Raw genomic sequence first — 25848 nt, 5'->3', positions numbered from 1 at the left:
GTAGCCTGACAACTTCCTTCTAGAATCAATGGACGCGTGTGGCATGAGCTGATCACAAACCAATGAACCTATGATGAGAGATTAGGCTACATTATCAGATATATTATAGATTTCACTGGATTACAAAGGAATCCCGTGAGGTGTTGTGCCAACCTTTGTAAAGATTAAACTCTATTACCGTTAATGTACCGTTATGCTTAATCACCTTCCGTGCCAAATGTCAAAATGACACCAAATTAGCGATTTGAACTTTGACACATTCGACTTTCCCCTGCTTAAACTTTAGTTTCCTGTCTGCTGCACGCGCACTGCATATGCCTACAGGTGGCTGAATGCATTCTATGACCTATATATAAATGTCAAATTTGATTTAACGTTACCTTTCCATTAGAGCTGTGCAAATTGCATGTGTCATTTTCGCCAAAACAACTTTCGTGTTCAATAAATATCAGCACTGTTCCTTTACTTAGGCTGTCATGCGCAGTATGTCAGTCTCATCCGGTCGTTCTTTCCATGGATCTTTCCCTCCCTTCACGAGAGGCTGCCAAGAACTCACCACAATAGTATTTCCGGGTTCGCATGCAATAAAGGTTCCTCGAGGGTGTCTGTGAAAGGCAAACAAGTGGAAGTGGTTTCTGTTAAGCTTTTCTTTAACATGATGTTGGGGAGTCTGTGTGACTTTGTCTATTATTTCAATATTTTTATTTTTAAACTCTTTTAAGAACTATTTTTTATACGAGATTGTGCTCTATGGTTCGCTTTTCTTAAAGATAGTGTGCATGTAGTGTTGGCTGTAGCCTTAGCTCCACCCATGGAAGTATGATATTAGCTCCTCTGGGTGGCATAGAAAGCCCATTTATGACAGCAGGAGTGTGACAAGCATTGTGTAAAGGCATATTGTGTGCTTTGAAACTATTATGCCAAAATAAGCCATTTTTATTGCCTGCCAGTTTCCAGAATCAATTGAGTTTTCAGAACCGCACAGATCCCAAGTATGGTGAAATGTGTATGCTGCATATAAATAATGAAATACTCCCAGAAGTCTTGTGTGACTCCATGAGACTGGTGAGGACAGAAAGCCAGATCTGGTACTGACATTTGAAACTATCAAATATAAGATGACGTGAAATAACTGACTATACTATAAATAACTGACTATAACTGACTGTATACAATGATTCAAGACAGCAGAAATGTAATACTGTGGTGATAAACAGATTTGCTAAATTGCCAAGGCAAGGAATTTTCCCAAGCATAAATTAAAGCTACATGCATTTATTTTGAAAAAGCGGGACCGGAAATACTCTGCTATTCCCGGTAACTTTGCGCAGGCTCATGATTCTCCTGCATCTTCCAGTTCCTCACCGACCAAAGGCTGCCAAACATAAGTAGCTACATTTATCTCGAATATAATAACTATTTAGTCCCTTTTCTTTTAGTTATTGGAGTAATGTAGAATGGCGTCTGCTTTTGGGAAGATTGTCGTTGGTACTTATGTGGAGATAAAGCGCAGTGATGGTAAGTTTCACCCTGTCTATTCTTTTTTCCCTCGTTCTGTGCAAGTTGTTTGAGGATCTTTGTTGCTGTGGTGTGCTGTTGAATACAGCAACCGTTGCCGCTGACTGCAGAGCGTAACGTTAGCTGCAAGATAACATTAGCTGTGTCAGGGTGGAGTACTTCACGGCCAAAGCCTTTTGAATGAGCTCCTACCTTTGTTAGCAAGCTCGCTTGCGAATAAAAGAGTCATATATCTTTATTTGAATATTGGTAACATTAAATGCTCTACTTAGACATTAACACAGCTAAATATTCAGCGTTAGCTCTGTAGTATACCTTACTATCCAACTAGCTATTATAAACTAACGTTAGCTAGCTAACTTGCTAACCAAGCTAACGTTAGCTCGTGAATAACACTAGCAAGAGATTAGGGTAGCTAACGCTAACGTTACCGGCATCATTACAGCCATAAACAGTCCAACCTATCCAAGATCCATCTAGCTAACGGACTGGTTGGCTCTTTGGCTTTATCATTTGGCCTACAAACATCACTTAACCAAATAATTAAATGTTTACTCAGCTAACTTAGTTGTGGGAACACCTAGGAGCAAGACCAAATCAAGAATTACGTTGGCAACCGGTTATTGTACATTGGTTATGCTATGGATTAATAACTGCACCACATAGACGTATCCCGAAAGCTATTAACTACATTGATTTTGTACTTAATCAAGAAGTGCATCAGAAATGCTGTGGAGTATGATCATCCCTTGGATCGTGAATGTCTCGTCAAAAATAACCTAGGCCAAGATAGCATGAGATCAAACAAGCAGTATTATCTTAAACACCTGTGTCGGTTGTATTTGCGGGAGTGCTGCATATCCGTTTCGCTAAGAAGCTCGGACTACAATACACTGGGCCTTCTGTTTTATTGTAGGGTGGATAAAGGGGAAGATAGGGAAAGGGAGAGGCTGCCTGTATGACTCTTCTCTCTGTGAATGTCAGCTTTATTCTGCTCTGTGCAGTTGGAGCACACTGCTTCAGGGCCAGGCAGCCAAAGATGAACACACAAACGGTTCATGTCATTCCTACTGGCCCTTCCAGGATTAGGCTACACCCTGTGGGAGTGTTTTGGAGTAAACCCTAAAACAGCAAATCCCCTCTAGAACTAACCGCTCCTTTTAAAAATAAACTGGTCAAAGAGGTTGTGTTAGTAGAAGTAGTAATAGTGTTGGTTGTTGTTGATGATGTCTTTGACTGCACCAACTCATTTTCACTGCGAGCATGTGATTGTACTCTCCTGAAGATCAGAGGTGAGATGAGAGAGAAAAGCACAGCAGCCCCGAAAGGGAAGCTGTCCTGTCCATCCATTTCGTGGCTGGTTGGTGTTGTGTCCTGAGCAGGGATTGCCCTCGCTCTGGGGGGTAGGTGGCGAGGCTGGTGAAGGCAAGCCAGATTCAAGCTATTAACCACCGCCCCATCTGTTGCAGCTCCCTGGATTCTGCCAGGACTCTCTCCTTTCTCTCCCTGTTTCACTGCCTGACATACAAGTACTGCCTGTTGAGAGCAGGGACTGATGGAGAGGAACTTTGGAGGGATAAATGGTTATTTAGGAGAGGACCTGTAATCATCTCATCAGCCAGTCTGTCACCCTCCACCCTGTGGCGTTTATGTCCTCTTTGGATGCAATAAAAGATCCCCTTGGTCATGGATTTTATCTGTTGTGTTATTGGGCATCAATTTTTGTCTGAAATAATCTCTGACTGACTTGTTAGTATCTCTCAAAGTAGAGACATATAGGACCTGCCATCAGCTTAGTGGTTATGGACTGTAGAATTTTTCTTCATCTATGACATGATGACACAGTTTCTGGTATGGGTGCCTTTGTTGTTGATGTAGTGAAACTGATGCTTTGAAGGCTTTGTTCCTTGGGCTAAGCAGAGCTTCAGGCACCCCCCCTTTGTGCCCCCTCAGCTAATGGGAGGTGTCAACACACTCATTCAGCCAGGTTTCATTATAAAAGTGGGACACAGTCGACAGTGCATTCAGTCACATCTAGGCAAACACTGGATCAGTTGCTTGATGACAAGCCAGTATGTGACAGGAGGAGACTTTCTCTGGCTTGGCATTTCAGGTCTGTCATATAGGAACAGAGTGTGATAATACAGATTGTGGTACTTTTATGGTCCCCATAGGGAAATGGTCTTTTCACTTCCTCTTCTCCAGGGAGGTCAGAGTGCAGCTACAGAAGGCCTGGACCTGGTAGGCATTCAGTGTTGCTCAAGGATACTTCAGCAGGGCAGATGCTTTCTGACACTTTCTTTTATCATGGTTTCGTGGTAGATTTTGTGTGCTTAGGTCTCGAGGCCTCTGGCTGCAACAGGTTAGACGGGCCACCCTGCATGCCTAATGTTGTGTATGGTGCAACTGTGCACCATGCACAACATTAGGGGCAGCAGACAATATTCAGATGTTGTCTGCAGGCTGGATGCTAGGGCTGCACAATATTGACAATTAATTGTAATTATTTTGCTGGGTATTGCAATTGCAGTATAAATTGCAATACAGTATACAGATACTGATTAAACATTTTAGATTTTTCAGCAAAGAAGAATTTGTTTTAATAAAAAACTGACACGTTGTTGCTTAAGATTTGCTCTGTTTGAATACAATGAACTTTTTTTTTTTTTTTTAACGATGTAGCCCAGCAATTGGGCTCAGCACCAGAATACCATGTTTAAGAGTCTATTTAGAGCATCCACCACTCTGATAAAATATTTGCAAATTATTGGAAATTGAAGTAGTTTATATTGCAGTTTTTTTTATTAATTGTGCAGCCCTACCGGATGCTCGATTCAAAGGTTATATTAGTCTGTGTAGTTTTGAACATGAATACCATTCATCCAACTCGATGTGTTATCCTAGTACATTTCTGCAAATAGCCACTTAGCCTGGTCACACTGTAACGTTGTTGTCATTACTCAGACTGACTTCCAGTGGGAAATTGTAGCTCTTACTGTTACATTATTATGACTACAGCCCCAGTATTTTGGCCAGTGTGTTGCCTTTTGTTAGTGTTTATGGTTTAGATTTGACAGTATGCTGACCTTTTCCTGGTATCCCTGACTCATTTTCTGGGTCATTATGTCAAGAGACACTGAGTATGTTTACATTAGGGAAGGAATGCAGTCAACATAAGCAAGCTGCACTATAAAATGACAGTTGATACAACAAGCATCTTGCTTACTCATCAGAATTGGGTGCAAACCTCTCGCTTTGTGTCTCTTTTATTCATTTTGAGTTTGTTTACTGTTGTAATATGGTTTGTCGGTCTTCTGTGTTTTTAGCTGTTATTGCCACAGTTAGGGGTTTGATTCTCACTGGGGCCACCAATGCTAAAAATGTATGCACTCATGGTACTGTAAAGTGCTTTGGATAAAAGCATCCATCAAATAGCATATGTTAATGCAGGTTGAGGTAAACTGGATGTGGTGTTGTGTAACAAGATGTAACAAGACTTATCTGCTTATGCCATTAGGAGGTGGTTGTTGTTCTCTAATAACTGTTAAACATGCAGCATGTTCAACAGAGTCCCGTCTCTGGTTGAATGACATAATTGATCACAAGGGAAGGCTATGGTTTCACACTTACCACTGACATTGGCTCAGTTTCTGTCTGTCACTTTTACTTCTTTTTTCTTTGAGCTCTACTATTGACATTACTAGCTGAAAGTTGACGGGAACGAATTCAGACTGCCAGCAAACAGCTGTGTTTTGGAGGTAGGCTACTTGGCTGACAGTCTCTTGTCTGTGTCCCCTCTGTGTCCCCAATGTAATCCTCCCCCAAAATACTGCAGTCCCTGTCACAGCTCACTGTGCTCTTGGCTAACCCTCCTTAAGTAGAGGTGTGGCGTCATGTGCCGCGTGCCTGTTGTTGCAGCAGCCTCTACTGTTGCCAGGGTTACACTGTAACCTACCTTGTCACAATCCAACATCGGATTATTTACACACTTGTCTGGCTGTCTCTCCACAGCGCAGATCTTTGAGGTACAGATGTCAGCGTATCCGTAGTAAGCAGTAGTTACTGAAGGACTCTAAAATGAGTGGCATGTGTTCAGCCGTTTACAAACGTTGCAAGTTGTATTGATGTAAACAATGCATTTTACTACTCTGTAAGTAAAGCCATTCCTGTTTAACCAGATACTAGGCTAAAATGACTGTGCATGCCCCTAGTATTTTGTTGTGAAGGGAGAAGAATCTCATTATTAAGCTCTCAAAAGGCCGTCTTTGTAAGCTTGTCATGTAAATACTGGAATATTGTGGTGAACCTGTACCGGGACTAATATCTAGTCTGTCCCTTATCTTTCAGTTGAACTTCTCTTGGCAAGTCTTGCCAGTTGGTGATACCCAAAAACTGTTTCTACAAAGAACTGGTATTGTGTACAACCTATAAGGATGTGATTTATGAGGACCTAGTAGGAGTTCCTTCCTTTGGACACACTACTCACAATCAGTTCTAATAGATTTCAATTGATCTAGTGTTAATTCACTTTTATTTTAATCAGTTAAAACAAGGTAGGTATGAACTGCAGTTGCTTCGGTAATGATCGAGCATTTATTAACTATCATTTTTTAATAGGTAGGATAGGACTACCTTCTCTAGCCAAAGGTCCCTAGTGCTTACAGTGTACACAAGGTTTATCCTGCTCTTTCTCTTATACAGTCACTTGGTTTGCTTTTCCTGCTGCTTGCCAATGTAAAACCATTGTGAGTTAAATCAGGGAAGTGTTCAGCAGCTGAGAACACTAAAAGCATCTTTGCTCGTTCCCTGTCTTTCTTTAAATAATGGATACAGGAACTGAGGAACACGTCGTTTCCCTGGACTGTGCTGGGAATTTACAATGCACAGTTAGGTCCACATAAGATCGGAGGGCTGGGCAAGCGCTTGGCAGCTGGTATTATTACGATACAGACAGGGAGGCAGGCAGAAGCCACAGAGGTTAGCGGCAGCAGCTGTGCTTGCCTCTGTTATCAGTGATTCTCTCTAACGGGTGATTATCAAACCTCATGGCCAGAGTTTACTAGACTAAGATTAGCCTGAGGGTATTGCCTTTAGGGCTGCAACTAACGATTATTTTCATTGTTGATTAATCTGTCGATTATTTTCTCGATTAAGCGATTAGTTGTTTGGTCTATAAAATGTCAGAAAATGGTGAAAAATGTGGATCAGTGTTTCCCAAAGCCCAAGATGACGTCCTCAAATGTCTTGTTTTGTCCACAACCCAAAGATATTCAGTTTACTGTCATAGAGGAGTAAAGAAACCAGAAAATATTCACATTTAAGAAGCTGGAATCAGAGAATTTGGACTTATTTTTCTTAAAAAATTACTCAAACCGATTAACCGATTATCAGAATAGTTGGCGATTCATTTAATAGTTGACAACTAATCGATTAATCGTTGCAGCTCTAATTGCCTTGCTCTCCTCTGAAACTTAAGGGACTCAATTTCAACATGGCAGTAATGAAAATGTTTAGCCTCATGATATCAGGTGTCGATTTCAAACTGAAATGCTACATCGGTTAGTGCCTTAAAGAGCACAGAAAGCAGTTGATTCAGTTGAGCATCATTCAACACTGTGCCCTAGATCGTGCTGTTTTCATTAGATCTTGGTTTCAGCTTGCATAATGAAGTGTCTGTGTGTTCATTTTGTCTTCCCCATTGCTGACTCCCCTCAGTTGTTCCTGCTCCTGCATCATAAAATGTTGTTGTCCAGGCTGATCCTTTATCACCAAAAAAAACAGCTGGGGTTACATAGGCTACAGTAAGGCCTTTGTAGATGAAATGAGACAAAGTTTGAGTAAGCGCTTCCTACACCCTCAAGTCTCGGTCAGCCGATCTGATGTCTGTGTATCCCATCGTGTGTGACACTTCCACAGGACGTATACACCAGGCGATGGTGACCTCACTGAATGAGGACAACGAGAGCGTCACCGTGGAGTGGATAGAAAATGGAGACACAAAAGGGAAAGAGGTAAGCCACAAGTCATTACCAGTCAAAGCACCAGCGGTAGCATGCGCTCAGCTCTTCCACTGCAATGAATAATGCATCTAAAGACATTCAAGAGCTGTGATGATTACACAACCAGCCTGCATGCGCTACAGTCCCGCCAGACATCGCCCTCTGTACTCTGATGTGCATGAGCTCACTGAGCCCCTAACTGTAGTCATGCTTCTTCCCACACAGTATTTATATCCCACTACTTAACAATGTAGTCTCATTGGATTTTCTTTTTCTTTTTGTTATATATTAACATAAAGAGTGCCTCTAATATGGTTGGCTAATAGACTATTTATTAGAGCTGCAACGATTAATCGATTAATCAATTAGTTGTCAACTATTAAATTAATCGCCAACTATTTTGCTAATCGATTAATTGGTTTGAGTAATTTTTTAAGAAAAATAAGTCCAAATTCTCTGATTCCAGCTTCTTAAATGTGAACATTTTCTGGTTTCTTTACTCCTCTATGACAATAAACTGAATATCTTTGGGTTGTGGACAAAACAAGACATTTGAGGACGTCATCTTGGGCTTTGGGAAACACTGATCCACATTTTTCACCATTTTCTGACATTTTATAGACCAAACAACTAATCGATTAATCGAGAAAATAATCGACAGATTAATCGACAATGAAAGTAATCGTTAGTTGCAGCCCTACTATTTATTACTGTTTCCACTCATTTATTGCTTGACTTTAGTTAACTCTAATCCCAGGATGGTTAGGGAGACAATATTCCCTGTTTAATAACTCTGCTATAACTTTGAATAGGCTACGCTGTAACAGTACTTTTGGGTAATATAGCCTAATTACTATAATAATGTTCAATCAACATTTAAAAAATTTCATTCCAAAATAGAGATGAAGATATCCATCAAGATGGAAAAATGATGTCCACTCCTATAAAATGTTTGTTGGCATGCAAGTAAAGCACATCATGGGTTACCATTAAAGTTATGAACCAGCTTAAGGCCTTTTCTTACAAAATGTTTTTTCTTTTGTGGATAGAACTATCTATGTTTTTGAAACGCTGACTCGTCAATTTTAGGTAGCACAATTTTTCCACAATTGATACAGAGCATTTTAGAATTAAACCTTTACTTTTTGTTTGCTGACACATGAGACGTTTTAGGAATATAGTGTGTGTTGTGCTGTTTAATATCAGATGCTTGTTAATTATCACACAAGTAATCAGTTTACTCTGTGAATAATACTCCTCTGTTTCTGGACAGATTGACTTGGAGAGTATATTTGCACTAAACCCAGATGTGGCTCCAGATGAGGAGATTGCCCCCAGCCCAGAGACCCCACCCCCACCTACACCCACATGTGTGAAGGTCAGCAAAATTGCAAAGGTAAGTGTGCTACTATATCTGGCCAGGTAACAAACCGGTGAAAGGTTGGATTGTTTAAAAAAAACTCAACTCTTTTTCTTTTGATTCCCTCCCTCCCTTTTACCTCCCTCATATACATTATAGTCAGAGTGTATCTAAAGTGCTTGGTCATGTTCTGGGAGTTGGTGTGGCTCCAGTTGGCTGGACCTTAATGTGGACACAGGATCCTCCTAGGTAACAAGCTAATTGGTCCTGATTAGTACACCATTGGTATGTGGTGCACAGTAGATGCAGTAAGTTACACAGGGAGCATCCTCACAAATTAATGTATTGGGTGATACATTTTGGACTGCCTGCATTATATCTACAAGTTTAATTGGGTTTCTTTAAGATGTCTTGAGATACTGCATTGGCAGAGCCATCAAGAACACTACTGTGAACAAAAGAGGCTCCTGTAATCAGCAGTAATCTGATTCTCAGGCTTTGTCTATTTCTGTATCTCTTCATCGTGTGTAGCCACGGGAGTCAGAAGGGGTTGAAAGCTGTGTGGAAACAAGATCACGTTTATTTTCACAGGTCATGACTGGGCGTGAAATATAAAAGTGAATTTAGGATTCACTTGTCCTAATCCTCTAATCCTAGAATAGCTTACCGTAGCTTTTGATTTTTCTTGCAGAACCGTCGGACGATAGCACCTACTAAGAGTGAAACGCCATCCAGGGATAATAGAGGTGTGTTTTATACAAGACTCTGGAAATGGTTTCATTTTTCTCCTATACTATTACTCTCTTGCCTGGTGTCCAGCCCCCATGAATCGTGCTAAAGACTGGGATTCATGGGGGCTGGACACTAGGCAAGTTACTCTCATCTTAAATCTTGAAATTGAACTTCTGATCTCATATCAAATTTTGTTATTTTAGAACAAATATTTTTAGTTGCTCTCTAAAGACAGCTCTAACATATCTGGAATCTGAATTTAGTGTCAATATCAATGGTAGTGGTATTAATGATGAGAGAGATCATTATATTGGTATCTGCATATTCCACCCATATTTTACACATATTTTAGCAAGTTACGTCTGATTAATTTGACAACAGACCTTTGGAAAGAAAAAAACAGTTTTAAATTTATAATTAACAGATTAACATGTAATTTAAGTTACAAATACCAGGCTCAGTTATGAATACCAGTCTCAAAACTCCTATATTAGTCGGGTCCAAATTAAAAGGCCGGTCTCTTACCTTTGTTGCATTGTCTCTCCAGTGGTTTCGACCCGGGCCAGACCCCCCCAGCCTCAGCAGCCAGAGCCAGCACCGCCTCCTCCATCACAGCAGCCTGCTCAGCCCACCCAAGCTCAGACGCAACAGCAGCTGCAGAATGGTAGTAAAACAAAACAATATTTTGTGTGCTTTATCTTAACTGTGATGTAATTGTGATATTTCTCATCTGAACACAAGAAGAGAGTAATGCTAGAGAGCCAGTTGGGAGCATTTGGCTGGATGCTAACTCAAGCCTTAATTATTTGTTCAATGCCAGAGATATAAAGGCAAAACTTGTATATGATTTTCATGATTTTCTCTAAATATGTTGTCAAATGAATAGTGAAGAATGCCATCAATTAATTAATGACTTTGTTTTTAACTAATTTTTTGTTCAGTTTTTTAAGGCCATCTGCAGAAAACACAGAGCCGGTACATAATCTTAACTCTTTTAATATCTTATTTTTGCTGACCACATTTTTATCACAGAATCCTCACATCACCCGCTATCCAGAAAGGAGTATGGACAGCTTTGTATGTATCACCTGCATGTTACCCCCTGCCCTTAACGCTTTTGGTGATTTCAATAGAGTTCCCAATAGAATCTGAAGATCCTCTAGTCTTGTGACAATTTTATGCCTCCAAAGTCTCTGGCAGATTCAATTTAAAGCTGTGGTGTGGTGGCGAAGTAGCACAAACACAATCCATCCAGCAGACAGGCTTTCTGGGTATTAGAGAGGGAGGGGGGGAAAAAAACTGATTGTGCCGCTGCTTGACTGTATGCACTGTCTGTTCCCTCTCTAAATTCCGCTGAGTCACACACACACATGAACACACACGTGGAGAAGCCTGTGGTGCTGTGTGTTATTCCTCTAGGCCCAGATAGAAACAATAACCTTGTTCTTTACCCTCTGCACCCTCCCAGCATTCACTGTCTTCTGTTGAGCTAAGGAGGGAAACATCAGTTTCCCCACCTCACATCCCACCTCCCCCACCAACAGCCTCTGAGACTGAGAAATCACAAGTAGCGCCGGTGCTCCTTCTTATACTGCCTACTTGTCCTGGTGCTGACCCAGCCCCTCTTCTCCTCCCAGATTAGAGCAGATTATTAATCTCTCTGCTCCGATAGTCCGGGTTCTCAGGGACCGGAGCCAGCGGGAGGCCAGGACTGTGTTACAGGGCTTCTGCTGTGGGAAGCTGGGGCTGTAGCATTGAGCCAGGGCTAATCAGATGACACTGTTTTTTTATAACCTCTGCAAGGAATCAGAAGTGGCTATTACTCACATGTTACCTAACCATAAATTTGCCTTTATTGTGGTGACTAATGGTATGTGATTGATAATATGGACCTGAAATGACACTAATCTCTGGGTGTGCTGTGCTGGGGAGATTTGGAATAACATGTTTGATTGTCACACAATTTTCTAATCATACTTGATCTGAGACCCCTAATTGGTGTTTGCATTACATTAGTGCTAGACACTTAGCCAACATGGTGAGTGAGGGGTTTTAGCGGCCTCCAAGACGCCCAAGCAAAGTCCAGTAGTGTTGCAGGATGATAGAAGGGTTAAATGAGTTCAGCAGGGTTTAGACACACTGTAAAGGCCTTTTGTTGGTCATGGAGAGGATGTAGCTAGTGTGATACTGGAGGCAGTGTGTGCCAGCCACTGAAGCCCGCCCCTGTTTCAGCTGTAGTACTGTTCTGCTTTGTTTGATATAGCCCAAAGCTCCACATAGCGTTCACTATGAAGGAAGACCAAGAGAATGGAAATGCTAAGAGAAAGAGACTGCTCAAAATAGAAGGATGAGACTGAGATAGTGAGAGAGACTGAAAAAGGGACGGAAAGAGGAAGAGCTCTCCTTACAAAGGAAGGCTTTAAGTTATGTCCTGTGAAAGGCAGCGGAGTGATTGTTTTTCTTCTCTTCATGGCAGCGAGGAGGAAGTCAAACTGTGTGAAGGAGGTGGAGAAACTGCAGGAGAAGAGAGAGAGGCGTCGGCTTCAGCAACAGGAGCTCAGGGAGAAGAGAGCGCAGGTACATCAGCATTGTTCTCCTTCTTTCGCCTTCCTCCACCCTATCATTCAACTTCTGGCTTTGGCTGAGTTACTGTTTTTCCAATTCCCTCTTCTTAGACTGCTATAATTATGAGAATGTATCATGGAATGGCATGGAAGTAATTTTCATTTGGTGAATAAGCTACCCTCTGATTGTCATTCTGTGTCTCTGTCCTCCATCAGGAGGTGGACACCACCATCCCTAACTATGAGATCATGTACATGATCAGAGATTTCCGAGCCAGTCTAGATTACCGGCCCCTGACCACAGCAGATCTGGTGAGTAGAGACTGTAGCCTCTTTCTCTTTAGCTTGTTTTCTTGTATTGACCCTCAACAACACCATGATGAAATGTCTTTTTGTCCTTCTTTGGACAGATTGAAGAGCACAGAATATGTGTTTGTGTGAGGAAACGTCCACTCAACAAGAAAGGTAAGTCTTCCATCAGTGAATAGATTGAGCCTTGTGACAAATTGGTCTCTAGTAAGGCATCACACTCCCTGTACAATGTTTGCCTCAAAGTCAAAACAGTTTTACAGTTGAGATATTTTGTGTGAATGTGTATGCCTGGTCTGTGCCATTGAAAGCCGTGCCTCTGCTGCCTTCCAGAACTGACCATGAAGGACCTGGATGTGATCACCATCCCCAGTAAGGATGTGGTGATGGTCCATGAACCTAAACAGAAGGTGGACCTGACCCGCTACCTGGAGAACCAGACCTTCCGCTTTGACTACGCCTTTGATGACAGCACCACCAACGAGATGGTTTACAGGTTGGTTTGGTTTACAGCTGCTGGTTGTGCTTCATCTTTCTTTTTTGAGTTTTGAACAGAATGAAATGGTTCACTTCAACGACACCTGACTGCTAACTACAATGAGGATAAGGCTTTGTTTGTAAATGTATTTCTTTGTTGCAGCTAGAGTGTGATTACACTTGACTTATTGATAATGCAGTTGATGGATGCTGTGTGCTAGTTCAGTAAGTGAGTGCACAGTCTCCTGATGCCAAGTACAGACTGACACAATGCAGGCTATATCTGGTTTGTGCAGATGGAGTAATGGATGAACATGTGATCTGTCTCCTCCTACAGGTTTACTGCCAGACCTCTGGTGGAGACCATCTTTGAGAGGGGCATGGCCACCTGCTTCGCCTATGGACAGACAGGCAGTGGAAAAACACATGTGAGTTGCATGCAATAACTCTATATTAACAAAAGTGTGAAGGATTTAGAAAACTCATACATGATAACATTGTTTATTGGAATATCACTGTGGTGCACCATCACTTCATTTGGGGTTCAATCCTAATTGTTTTACTTCAGTTGACTCATAGAAATACTTTTAATGTCCATAATTTTGCTGTATTTCAGTAGATGCATTATTCACCCAAGCACACAATTTGGAATAATGTATTAATATGTGTGTTTGTATTTTAGACTATGGGTGGAGATTTTTCTGGAAAAAACCAAGACTGTTCTAAAGGAATTTACGCATTAGCTGGTAAGTGACTAACGTGTGCTATATGTGCTGTTTTATTGTTTTTATTGTGTGTGTGTATTTTAATTATTTATTGTACAATGTGTTTGGGTGTTTGGAAAAGCACCTTCAGATAAAATCGGTTTGTTTGGTTGTTTATTGTAAATGGTTGGCTTCGCTCTGGTGTAATTTTCAAATCTCTCTTAACTCTTTTCATGCAGCTCGGGATGTATTTCTCATGTTGAAGAAACCCAACTACAAGAAGTTAGATCTACAAGTGTACGCAACCTTCTTTGAAATCTACAGTGGAAAAGTAAGTGATATGTCATAACTGTTTTTGATATTTTGACCTGTTTAAAAAAACCAAAAAAAAAAACATTAACCAATGCTGACTGTGTGTCTGTTGTTAGGTGTTTGACCTGCTGAATCGTAAAGCTAAGCTGAGGGTGCTGGAGGATGGGAAACAGCAAGTGCAGGTGGTGGGGCTTCAGGAGAAAGAGGTCAAATGCACGGAGGACGTCCTGAAACTCATAGAAGTGGGAAACAGCTGCCGGTAGGACAACAGAAAGTCTATCAACCTACTTGTTGCCAATTCTGTAATTCCTAGGCTTTGAATGTATACTTGTAGAGTGTTTGTTTAGTCCACTCTCATATGGTGCATGGTGTCATGTTTTTTTAAGGTTTCAGCACCAATTAACCAGGTCACATTCCTTGTAACACCCAATGTTCTTAACAAGTAAAAGCAATTCACTCTAAGTTTTCTCCCTTTTCCTCTCCCTCCCATGATTCCTTTCTTGCTCCATTCCTCTTCCACTCTCGTTTTCCCTCCTTTTTCATTTTTACTCCTCCATTCTCTCGTGCTCAGAACGTCGGGGCAGACGTCGGCCAACGCCCACTCGTCTCGTAGCCACGCTGTATTCCAGATCATTCTTCGGAGGAAGGGGAAGATGCACGGCAAGTTCTCCCTCATCGACCTTGCGGGGAACGAAAGGGGGGCCGACACATCCAGTGCCGACCGCCAGACTCGTCTGGAGGGAGCCGAGATCAACAAGAGCCTGCTGGCGCTCAAGGTCTGGGGGCAGGGGAGTAAAGGGGCAGTGATAGCAGTAGCTGTATTTTAGAGTGTAATTATTTGGTACCACTTTAGTCTGTTTTTTCACTGGCTTGTGAACAGACAAAATGACTGTTGATTCCAAATAACGTTTTTTTTATCTACTCCATTCATATTATTGAAATGATGGTATTTAACTTACTATTTAAATTAGTAATAGTATCTATTCTAACTGTGTTATACCCTGACAGTAGCATACAGTTGCTGTATGATGCATCTCTCCCTTTCTGCCTCTTTCAGGAGTGCATCAGGGCTCTCGGCCGTAACAAGCCTCACACTCCATTCAGAGCCAGTAAGCTCACCCAGGTCCTTCGAGACTCCTTCATCGGGGAAAACTCCCGCACATGCATGGTCAGTCCACTGCCTTCATAAACGACCCGTGTCCGTGTTTTCATATCTTTTCCATAGATGATGTGACAGTCTCATTAAAGTGAGCTGAATGATCTTCTCTTCGTCTGCACAGATTGCAACAATCTCTCCTGGTATGACATCATGTGAGAATACCCTCAACACACTACGCTACGCTAACAGGTGGGAATGCATTGACATACTAACAATGATTGGTGTTAATACTTGGGTAATGCCTTTGTGTCGCAGGAAACACTGTACATTAAGCGATGTTATGAAATGATAGCTCCTCCCATTCCACAATAATGCCCAACAGCTTTTGTATAGATTGAAACTAGAGGTACTGATATTTTGTAATGTGAAGTTGACAGAAAATTGTGAAATTCTCTGCCTACTCTCAGCAGTTCTATCTGACTCTCTTGTATCCCCTCTCTCTTTTTTCCTGCTTTCTTTTCATCTTCTCTCCCGTCCTCTGCTCCTCTGTGCGCTGGTGTGGCTGGTGCCGCTGTGTAGAGTGAAGGAGTTTGGGATTAGTCCGTCGGACATCCCCTTCTCCCAGGGCAGTCAGGGAAGTCGCCCTGAGCACTCGCCCACCAATACCTTTGAGTACGATGACTTTGCTGCTACCTCTCCCAGCAGGTCAAGCACTCCCCAATGCACAGCACACACACACACACACACACACACACACGCACACAAAACACACACAAAGCCCATGCACTCCTTCCAGGTATTTATACATTGTTCGTAATACACATTCAATATGAGCACATTTAGCAGCCTCCATTCTTTTCATCAGCTGCTAACCATGGAACACTCCTTCACCCGTCCCTGTCTTCTTATCCTTCCTCTCTTTCATCTGCATGACGCCTCTCACCCTCCTCTCTTGCTTTGACTTGTGCTTCCACTGTTATCTTTTGCTAAGCTGTGGATGTGACCTGGCTCATTGTTTTTCTTTTCACCGCCTCATGAAGAATAACGTGTCCGCCCGTCTGTCCTTTGTCCATGTAGGCGTGTATTTTGACAATGCTGAGTAACCGCCATCAGTAGTGAGGCCTGGATCAGGTTGAGCTGCTGGATGACAGGGACAGCTGTGACATTCTGACATTCGGAATATTAAAAAATTACCATAGAAAGAAAGGTTTGTGTGATAAGTCAGCCTCACTGTGCAAGAGTTGCCTACTTGACTTAATAAGGTGACGCTTGACATTTGGCGCGATGGTAACGCTAATACGTCCATGCAGCTATTCAGTAACAGGATGCGGGATGAGCTTTTTGTTGGAGCCAACTCCCAGCAGTTAATCCCTCTCACATAGTCCTAATTAATTAGCGCTGTGCCAAGTAGTTAGTAATACCTTATCAGCTCAGTCAGGCCTCATTAAACACAAGCCGTGTCCATCCAGATGCCAGCCTTAAATACAATATAAGAAATCCCTATGGGTGGCATGTGTGATACATCTGTCTACTTTAACATGAGTAGACAAGTCAAGTTTTGAATGAAAGGGCCCCAATTAGCACACCCACCCATTATGAAAACATACTGATGCAAGGATTATATGAAGGTTCAGACATCTAAAGACATAATAGTCTTTCCCCATGCATGGTGCCATTGCTATCATGATGCTCCCTTCACGTGTGACGTTATTTGACCCCACTTTTAACCCCATACCCCCGACCAAACAGCAGCCATGTTGAGAGTGGCTCTGCACTGCAAATGAATCGGTCGTAACCTGCTCACTCTCTCTTGTGTCTGCAGGGTGAAGGAACTGACAGTGGATCCCAACCAGGTGATGGAGGGGGGTCGACCCAACATTCACACCGTCAACCAGCTGGACCTTTTGGACGAGGACTGGCTGAGCAGCTCGCCGCAGAGAGATGACCTCAAACTGCTCTGTGAGCAGAATGTAAGTACACAGTGTCTGGAAAATTTACTTAATAGGAGGGGTCCAATTGGATCTTTGAGCTATTGGGTGGCGTCATGAATAGTCTGTCAACCAGACTATTTTTTAAGCTTTCGTCTTTGCAAGCATCTGCCCAGCAAAAAGTGCTCTTGAGCAAGAAACTGAATCCCTACCAGCTCCAGGGAAACTGTTCTGTAACTGACCTCTGACCGCAGTATTCCAACAGTATTCAACCCTCTATGCCTATATAACTTATCAATCACCCTCTTGGAACATAGGAACAAACCTCTATGTACCCTAAAGGGTCTTATTCACAGGAACAGCCCTCTGTAAATATGTCCTCAGACGGCTGAGTCCTCCAGTACTTGATGACCAACACTGACACAAACAACAGCAATTATAACATTTAGCAACACTTCAAATAGGTAAGTCAGGATAATAATAAAACAAAAATACAAATAAATAAATGATAAAAATAACACTTTTTACACCAAGATGCAGATGATTTAGTAAAAGGAAGTTTATTCCAGCAACTGTGAACGTAATAACTAAAAGCAGCTCCACCAGATTTTGTTTTCACCCTGGGAACAACTAACAGACCGGTCCCAGATGACCTAAGAGGTCTGGCTGGCTCATATCCTAAAAGCAGTTCAGAAGTGTATTTTTTTTTTTTTGGAGCTAAGTCATTTAGTGCTTTATAGACAAGCAGCAGAATTTTAAAATCAAATCTATAGCACACTGGAAGCCAATAAAGTGATCTAAGAACTGGTGTAATGTGTTCTCGTTTTCTTAGTCAGAACTCTGGCAGCAGCATCCTGAATGAGCTGTAACCGCCCGAGTTTTTTGGGGTTTTTTTTCTGGGAGACTTGAAAAAAGACCATTGCAGTAGTCTAACCTACTGGTAATGAAAGCCTGCTTTTCTAAGTCAGGTTTTGCAATCTCGGAACAGGTATAATGTGTTCAGTTTTTCTTGCTGCAGCTGCCTCTTGATGTTGCTGGATTCATGATATCTCTGTCCCTGGTAAACCTCGTGAATCTAATTCCCTTTCCAGGAGGAGGAAGTGTCTCCCCAGCTCTTCACCTTCCATGAGGCCGTGTCTCAGATGGTGGAGATGGAGGAGCAGGTCCTGGAGGACCACCGCGCTGTTTTCCAGGTCAGGACACTGATGACCACGCAACACAAACACACTTTCTCTCTCTCTCTTCAGAACTCTTTCAACTACCCTCTTGTCATATTTATAACCATAGACATGTGAAGAGAGACACATGTGATCAGTTGTTTTGGTATATTTCTGTAGGTACTGATATATGTACCATACAGACACATTCTAACTTCGACACAACCATGTCAATCTACTGTATATTCAGACATGAAACTTTCTGAACATGCAATCAAGGCCATAGTCATGTTATTTATGCGTTATTATACAATGGGTAGTTTTAACCAAGTAATCTGATTGGTCAAAAATGTATTTCAACTGTGCTGATAACTAATACTTTATTGCTATGGCAAGTCCTGTGGTAACCAGGGAGCTATTTGGCAATCGTCCTTGCTTTTTCCTGTTTCTAATTCTTATGTCGACTACTTTGAAGAAATTCTATCAGTCAGGATACATTGCATGGATTGGTAACCGATGTGTGAAAACCATAATACCAGAGAGGTCGTTCTTTACTGAGGTTACGGGTACTTTGGTGCTGCTGTTACTATTGCATTTCAGGCTACATAAAAATGTGCGTGTGTCTTCTTCGCGCAGGAGTCTATCCGGTGGCTGGAAGATGAGAAGGTGCTGTTGGAAATGACAGAGGAGGTGGATTATGACGTGGACTCGTACGCCACTCAGCTGGAGCAGATCCTAGACCAGAAGATAGACATCCTCACTGAGCTCCGAGGTACGACAGGAACACAGAGACACACCTTGCTGACACTACCTCCTGCTCAAACTTCTAGGACAAAACTGCACCCATCACAAACAATAAAGAGATTAAACTCCATCCGTGCTTTATCCCCACATTACATACATTTGAATCTTTTTATCAATCTTTCAGTAGATAATTAAGCAGGAGCATCAGGACTTGCAAAATCACTTATTTGGGTCATTGTAAGAACTATATTCAAACCATCATAGACTAGCTATCCCATGCATTTCAACCCCTATCAAATACAGATCACTTTTAAACTCAAAAATGTCTTCCCATCTCCGTCTTTCCTTCAACAGATAAAGTGAAGTCGTTCCGCTCTGCACTCCAGGAGGAGGAGCAAGCCAGTAAGCAGATCAATCCCAAGAGGCCACGCGCCCTTTAGAGGCTGGTAGCTGAAGAGGTTTATGTGGCACATGCAGAAACATAACCACTAGATTTTTGGCACAACTCAGGCCGTCGCTAGCAGCTGTGAAAACATGAAGGAAAGGACTGTCCGATATACAAGCAGGCTCAAGGAATTGCGTTTGTTATAATCCCACTCTCTTAACAAAATGGCTGTTCGCTCACTCGGTCTTGTTAGAAAACTTGGGGAGGGAAGTAATATTTTTTATTTCCCTCCTTTTTTAAAGTAGTTGATTTTGTTTTTTTCCCATGGAGAATGTTTAGTTTCTTCCCTACCCTGTTTTATTTTTATTTATTTTCTTTTATACTTGTTTGTACTTTCTTTGAATGGAATACTTGTTGATCTGGTTTCAGAAGAGATCCTCATCGAACATGCTATAAGGTTTACCATACAACACCAGTATTTGATTTCTGGTAGCTCTGGCTGACATGTCTGCATGTGCACTCTGTGATAGCGTATGTATGCCACCATCCTCCATTGTCATGCTTTTGGGTCCTCACTCAACTGGCACTGTACAGTATAGTCATATCTCATTAGGCCCAGTCTCTTCTCTATTCCTTCCCCCTCAGTTTCTACAGTCTGGAAGAAGCATTGAACAAAGTTGTGCTTCTTGCTTTGTGTTTGGTTTCTTTCCTTGTGTCCCCGAGACAGGTTTCTACATGTAGTTTGCTTCAGTTTGTGCCATGTCATTTTGTGTGGCAACCCTCTTAAAAAAATACTTTTACTGTAAAGAAATGTTTTCCACCCCCATTTAACACTTTGTTATAAAAATGAAACTAGAAAAACCTGCTATTGACAAATGTATAGTGAATACCACTGACCTACCATTGGTTATGTTGCTCAGTGTTTGCACCGGATGTAATGCTGGATGAAGTAATAAAGATTCACGTGTTTCATTTGAATGTTAATCTGACGGTGAGTAATCGGACCGCATGTTTGAGTAGCCGATTTTGAGCCCGTCTTTCATACACATTGGACATGTACTCAAAAACTGAGCAGAATAATTTCCTGTCTTAGGGTCCAGGGACACAGCTAGAGTTGTGAAGAAGAGTTGGAGACCCAGCAGCCTGAGTTTAGTCTGCAGCACCACCTAGTGACAAGATCCAGTGATGTTAGGACAGGACAGGACAGGACAGGACAGGAAGAGCAGCTTCACCAGGAAAAAGCACTGACAATGGAAAGAAAAAGGCTTGTGCTTGTTGTGTCTGTTTGCCTGTCATGTAATATCAACTGGACAATTCTGAATTTTTTTTTTAATATGGACTGCACTCAAACTTCGTCTACATTTTCCAGGTAAAGGTGATGTGATTCGCACCTATAAATTCAAACAATTAGAAATGTCATCCAATACTAGATATTTTCAATGACATGAGAGTTGTCAAAATCATTGATAATTCCTCCACAGCCAAGGTCTTATACAGCTTCTATTTGCCATGTCCAAAGTAAAGCCCTCTGCCAAGATGCATGTAAAGGCATGTCCACTTGTGACAAGTATTCCCAGCTACATTGAACATATGATAAAGATAATGTAGCATGCTTAAGAATCTCAATATGAGCTCTTTATACACATCACCCTTCCTTAAATACTGTACCTTGTACATTTCAGCAAGTACAACATTTCAGATTTAATTCTTCCAAGCAAGGAACTGAGAAACGAGTCCACAGGAGGAAGGGGAAAGGTCAGTGAAGCGACCTATTACTTCCCACTCATCCGACCAATAACGCCGCCTCCCCTCTCATAAGGACAGGACTCCAGTCAGGATGTCATATGAGTCGGTAAACTGTCCCATCAAGTTCCCTCGGCCATTTAAGAGAAATGGATCCCATCAGAGTTGAATGCATGGAGCAGTCTGTGGATGAAAAAAAAACTCAGATTAACAAACTATTTTACTGGTTACCTGTCCAGGTACACTGGGTATACAAACTTCAGTATTTAGATAACAAAGGTGGGAGAATCATAAAAGACCATTAACAATTAGCAGTCTTTCATACTTACACCATGAAGTCATCAATGTCCATGGACCTGGCCCTCTTCTCACTGAAATCCACCTTCTGCAGAACGCTCTCAATCTTCTTGGTGATGCTGAAGTCTGCCGGCATTTCCTGTCAGACAGAACACAAGAATGAGTGAACTAGAAAGTGACAAGATACAGAGCGAGAAAAATCACTATTGAATGAAGACCTAAGTGAGCGATACAGCTGTACAACACCGGGCTGTTAACTCACCAGATTGTGAACAGAGCAGTGAACTCTGTAGTTACGTTCCAACAGCTGCTCGACCGCAGCAGACCTGGAAATTCAAAAGCAATACAAGTTAATTTTTTTCAACACACTCCATTGATTAAGATAGACTTGGCTGGCAGTGATTGTGGCAGACAGGTACTTACTTGAATGCTGCGTTGAGTGTTTTGTTTTTCCTCACAAAGGCAATTCTGACCAGGCCGTCCCACTCCTGTTAGAAGAAAAAATAAACAAAAACAACGTTAAGACAGCATATCTACAGCTAAGCGTCTCCTTTCGCCGCCTACAGTCTCCTGCAAACGTGACTGTCATCATTTCCCATCCGAGGAATCAAACCTCACCTGGAAGTTGATAGGAGGAGGAGGGTTTTTCGGTTCTATCCTGACGACGCTTGACTCCACTTTAGGAGGAGGACGGAAATTATTCTTCCCTACCTGAGCAAGGGAGAACATCATTACTGAGACAAAACAGAAACAAAAAGATGCTGAAGTATGGAAATGCTTTGTCATGACGTCATGTGCGTGGTAGGTGAACGACAGATACCGCACTCTGACCTTCATGAGATGGTCTACACGGGCCAGTAGCTGTGTGTTGATGGACAGTCTGCAGTACAGCTTGTCTCCGGGTTTGGCGACCAACCGCATGGCAAACTCCCTCTGGAACATCAGCACGGCACACCTGGAAGAAAGGAAGACACAAGATGCTACAGAACAGGTGCAAACTGTACGATGCGGACATGAGAATAACTTAATTCAAACTGCTCAGTAAGCCTCGGTATGTCTCTTACCGGAAGAAAGGTCGATGTAGCAGTAGCTTGAAGACAAATGGTGATGAAATCTGCACAATAAAAAGAAAGTTTAGTTTGAGAAATACATTCTATACATCCAATGAACAATATCAAATCTGTGCAGTGTCCAGGAGATACGTACCTGGTAAGGTAAATTAGCCACACAGACGTCGAAGAAAGGCAGATCTGTTTTTAGTACATCTCCTACTAATACCTCCAGTTTGGTCTGCATGGGTCTGTTGGAAGACAAAAATCACTCCATTACAACACATTTTTACCTCTTATTTAACCAGGAAAATTGACTGAAAACACACATTTCTCCACAGAAATCATTCAAGTTTCATCTTATAAAAAACGAAGCCACTCACGTGCACTGTACTCTTTTCTGAAGTTCAGCCACCAATCTGCAGTCCAACTCACAGGCCACCACCTAAAACAATAACAATTACTGTTAGAATATAACACTGGAAATCAATTATTGTATCACTGCTGTGAACACAAGGATAATAACTGGCTTCAAGTAACAGAAGAACCTAAATGAAAAAAGCATCCCCCCCATTGTTTTATTTGGGCATAATTGTCTCAAGGGCAAAAACACCTCATTTATTACTCTAAAGTGGTTTTATATAAAGCCCCTTCAATAACATCTCAGTGGGACTTTAGGAAGTAGGGTGAACTCTATATGAAAATACCAAATCAATGTACAAGTCACAGGTCACTAAAGGGTCCAGTTCCTGAGGTGTCAAAGCACAAACAATTCATCACCTTCCTGACAGTACATACGCAAAATTTATGCTTTTATATATTGCAGCAGGTCTGGGCTAGGATGCCATCCATAAACTGTCACAAGGCCAGACACTGCAGCCACCTCACTCCCTGCTTGTCAGGGACGATATGAGCCTGTAGTTGCACCTCAGAGAATTAGAGCCTCAGCTTGGCCTGCGTTTGAGACCATAACCCGCCTCCATCAGCTCCGGCTACACGAGAGGCTTTAACCATGACACCAACGGGTGACAGATGCCAAGGAAGAGGGGAATGTTTTCCTCGTAGATTAGTGGCATGCTCCAAAGGCCCAGGATACACCCAGTGTGGAGCCAGTGACCTCTACCCCCACAACTAAGACATCACAGATAATGTATCTGCTGTTAACAGGGGAACAAGGTGGAACAGGGACGGTGGCTTATCAGCACTGTGCCCACGAAGCAAGAGGTGAAGTAAGAAGAGGACACCCAGCAAGCATCCGAGATTGAAGAAGGGCCTAACTTGGAGAAACACAGCTTTTCTCTAGACTAGGGCAGATATACAATTATTACTCTCATACAGAACCACCTCCTCCATAGTGGGCTTAGTTAGTCTGAGGCAGAGTCCACCCACAACTCTCAAATCCCACAGGAACATGGAAGAGGCATAGTTTCAGAGGGAAGTCTGCCTTTCATCAGCCTAATTTCACAATGAAATGTCATGTCACAGTATACCCTCCTCCTACACTATCACTATCCCGATGCGCTTACCTTCTTGGCTTTCTCCAGCAGTTTCACTGTCATGTTACCAGTACCTGGTCCCACCTCCAGAACCACATCTGTCGGCCTTAGGGCTGCCTGCAAACATGCCACAAATTTCAGTTCAGCCACATTCAGGATTTAGGAATAACTTTGACAGAGCTGCAAACTGTGCATTACAAGTGTCTGTTTGCAAGCTTTGCCTTCTGAAAGATGTCTTTGCCTGCATCAAAAACTCAACTGGACAGTGACGTCTCAGTAGTGGAGAGAACTAGTCAGCCTACCTTCTCAATGATTCCATTGACAATCAAGGGATTCTTCAAGATGTGCTGGCCAATGCCAGTGTTGAACATTATACCTGCAACAAAGACATGGATTTAGACATGCTGAGGAGTCAAACAATTGTTGGTTAGATCAGCTGGTTAGGTTTCCTACATCAGGGGCTCCCAAACGTCTTCATGTCAAGGACCTCCAGATAAGCTGTATATGCTTTAGACCAGTGATTCTCAACCTTTTTGATATCAAGGACCCCAATTTAGTCCACATTAGAGCCACGGACCCCCACTTGATGAGATTTTGTCACTCAGATCCAAATCTGAGAATATTTTTATTGTTCGGTATGATTTTGTCCAGAATTCCATGACTGTCTGTATTGTAGGTAGAGAGATAACAGTGCAACTATGATTGATCAAAATAGTCATTCCTTTACATTCTCTAATTGTGTTAACTTTTTGTAAATTAAATAATGGTGAAGTTGAATAATTCGTCAATTTGCTGGGGACCCCCTGGACCCCCCTCAATGACCCCTGGTGGTCCCCGGACCCCACGTTGAGAACCACTGCTTTAGACCACAGACCCCTTCATAACGGTTTTGTGCCAGGGACTGATCTCTGAAGAGATCTGTCCATACTGTATGTTGGGAAGTAACAGTGAAGAGTAAACCATCAGAACAGTTATTCTCATACATTCTTTCATGCAAGTAAAATAGAATAGTAAACGTTAGACCTGATAAGCTTTGTTTTCTTGTAGCCCGAAAACATCAAGCCAAACTCCATTTTTATGTTGCCTTGTTTGTCGGGAAACTAGGGTACATATGAACCTAGTAAAACATGATTTAGGACCTTTACTGAATCATTTGACATCCTCTTAAATTCGGCATCCAACCACACGACACACCACTTACACAACTTCAACTTTAAGTGGTTGACGTGTTATTCCAACTACCTACCTACTTTCACCAAAATACAATTTTGAGGGCAGTAAACCAAGTATAAAAGTTGAGATTTTGTTGAAATTCAGTGCTGCTTGGTGGATCGCTTGTATGCCGAATTTACCAGAGGTCCCTAATGTTTCGTAAAAGATCTTAAGCCATGTTCTACGCGGTGTGTATGTCTGCCAATAAACAAGGCCACATTAAATTACCAAATATCTGAACAGGTAGACGTTACGTCCTCAACACAGTAAAACAGCACGCATCGGGGTTATTGCATACGTAAACAAACCTAATGTCATCTGAAGTGACGGACATCAGCGTGTTTTTATCACTATCAGTGCCACCGATGTGGTCTTAGACAAGGGCGCGGTGGTAAAAAAAACCAACCCAAAACTCAATCAGTGTGTGATGATGATGGACATTGGGGTTTAAAACCCAACTCTTCAAGCAGTCAACATTAATGTTAGCAAGCTAAAGCTAGCACAGCTGGCAGACGTTGGACCTCAACAGACACAAACCTTGGTTTTTGACTTCTTGGTGCTGCCTAGTTTTCTTCTCCGCCTTGACCTTCGGCATTTTTACTTTGCGTTACTCCGATATAAGAACCAAACAAAAATACTTCAAGAATTATACAAACTATTCCTGGCTAGGTAACACGTGCAAACCAACCCTAATTCTTCTTCGTGATTTACCGGGATGTGCGTAAGATTAAGATCCTTCAAATGTCCTGCATCGCCCTCTAGT

The 25848-nt window shown here is 42.1% G+C and overlaps 2 protein-coding genes across 5 annotated transcripts; one reads left to right on the top strand and one right to left on the bottom strand.

Moving 5' to 3' along the window:
* Positions 1 to 1369: 1369 nt before the first annotated feature.
* LOC139651049 (kinesin-like protein KIF2A) lies at positions 1370 to 20277 on the top strand. Of its 4 annotated transcripts, XM_071527876.1 has the most exons (22): positions 1370 to 1518; positions 7435 to 7529; positions 8791 to 8913; positions 9569 to 9623; positions 10157 to 10273; positions 10642 to 10686; positions 12086 to 12186; positions 12390 to 12485; positions 12584 to 12638; positions 12816 to 12978; positions 13297 to 13387; positions 13642 to 13705; positions 13903 to 13994; positions 14092 to 14234; positions 14547 to 14751; positions 15033 to 15143; positions 15256 to 15323; positions 15654 to 15779; positions 16897 to 17044; positions 18094 to 18195; positions 18796 to 18931; positions 19258 to 20277. In XM_071527876.1, exons 1-22 carry the CDS (start codon positions 1458 to 1460, stop codon positions 19341 to 19343), a joined length of 2283 nt encoding a protein of 760 aa, XP_071383977.1. In that variant the 5' UTR covers positions 1370 to 1457; the 3' UTR covers positions 19344 to 20277. The 4 variants fall into 4 exon arrangements, with proteins under 4 accessions (XP_071383977.1, XP_071383978.1, XP_071383979.1 ...); XM_071527877.1 differs by lacking the exon at positions 10642 to 10686; XM_071527878.1 differs by lacking the exon at positions 15654 to 15779.
* On the bottom strand, positions 19598 to 25785 carry dimt1l (DIM1 dimethyladenosine transferase 1-like (S. cerevisiae)). The gene is made up of 12 exons (XM_071527881.1): positions 25623 to 25785; positions 24176 to 24249; positions 23904 to 23990; positions 22761 to 22822; positions 22535 to 22628; positions 22393 to 22442; positions 22160 to 22283; positions 21947 to 22039; positions 21752 to 21816; positions 21591 to 21654; positions 21361 to 21467; positions 19598 to 21214 (listed from the first exon to the last, which is right to left on the bottom strand). Exons 1-12 carry the CDS (start codon positions 25678 to 25680, stop codon positions 21172 to 21174), a joined length of 921 nt encoding a protein of 306 aa, XP_071383982.1. The 5' UTR covers positions 25681 to 25785; the 3' UTR covers positions 19598 to 21171.
* Positions 25786 to 25848: the final 63 nt, after the last annotated feature.

The sequence above is a fragment of the Centroberyx affinis genome, unplaced genomic scaffold, assembly GCF_046629955.1.
Source record: "Centroberyx affinis isolate AG114_WGS23_722 - 3 ecotype Tasmania unplaced genomic scaffold, CSIRO-AGI_Caff_v1 ptg001585l_1, whole genome shotgun sequence".
Lineage (NCBI taxonomy): Eukaryota > Metazoa > Chordata > Actinopteri > Beryciformes > Berycidae > Centroberyx > Centroberyx affinis.
Note: the sequence above shows the minus strand (reverse complement) of the source record. Positions and strands in the feature narration are given on the sequence as shown.

Bases quoted from the DNA above. Each gene is read 5' to 3' on its own strand.
- dimt1l (XM_071527881.1), bottom strand. From the start codon at position 25,680: ATGCCGAAGGTCAAGGCGGAGAAGAAAACTAGGCAGCACCAAGAAGTC. The intron at 21,817-21,946 runs GTGAGGTTTGAT...TTCTTCTAACAG, and splicing joins CTCCTCCTATCAACTTCCAG to GAGTGGGACGGCCTGGTCAG. The intron at 21,655-21,751 runs GTAAGTACCTGT...TTGAATTTCCAG, and splicing joins ACACTCAACGCAGCATTCAA to GTCTGCTGCGGTCGAGCAGC.
- LOC139651049 (XM_071527876.1), top strand. From the start codon at position 1,458: ATGGCGTCTGCTTTTGGGAAGATTGTCGTTGGTACTTATGTGGAGATA. The intron at 12,187-12,389 runs GTACATCAGCAT...GTCCTCCATCAG, and splicing joins TCAGGGAGAAGAGAGCGCAG to GAGGTGGACACCACCATCCC. The intron at 12,639-12,815 runs GTAAGTCTTCCA...GCTGCCTTCCAG, and splicing joins ACGTCCACTCAACAAGAAAG to AACTGACCATGAAGGACCTG.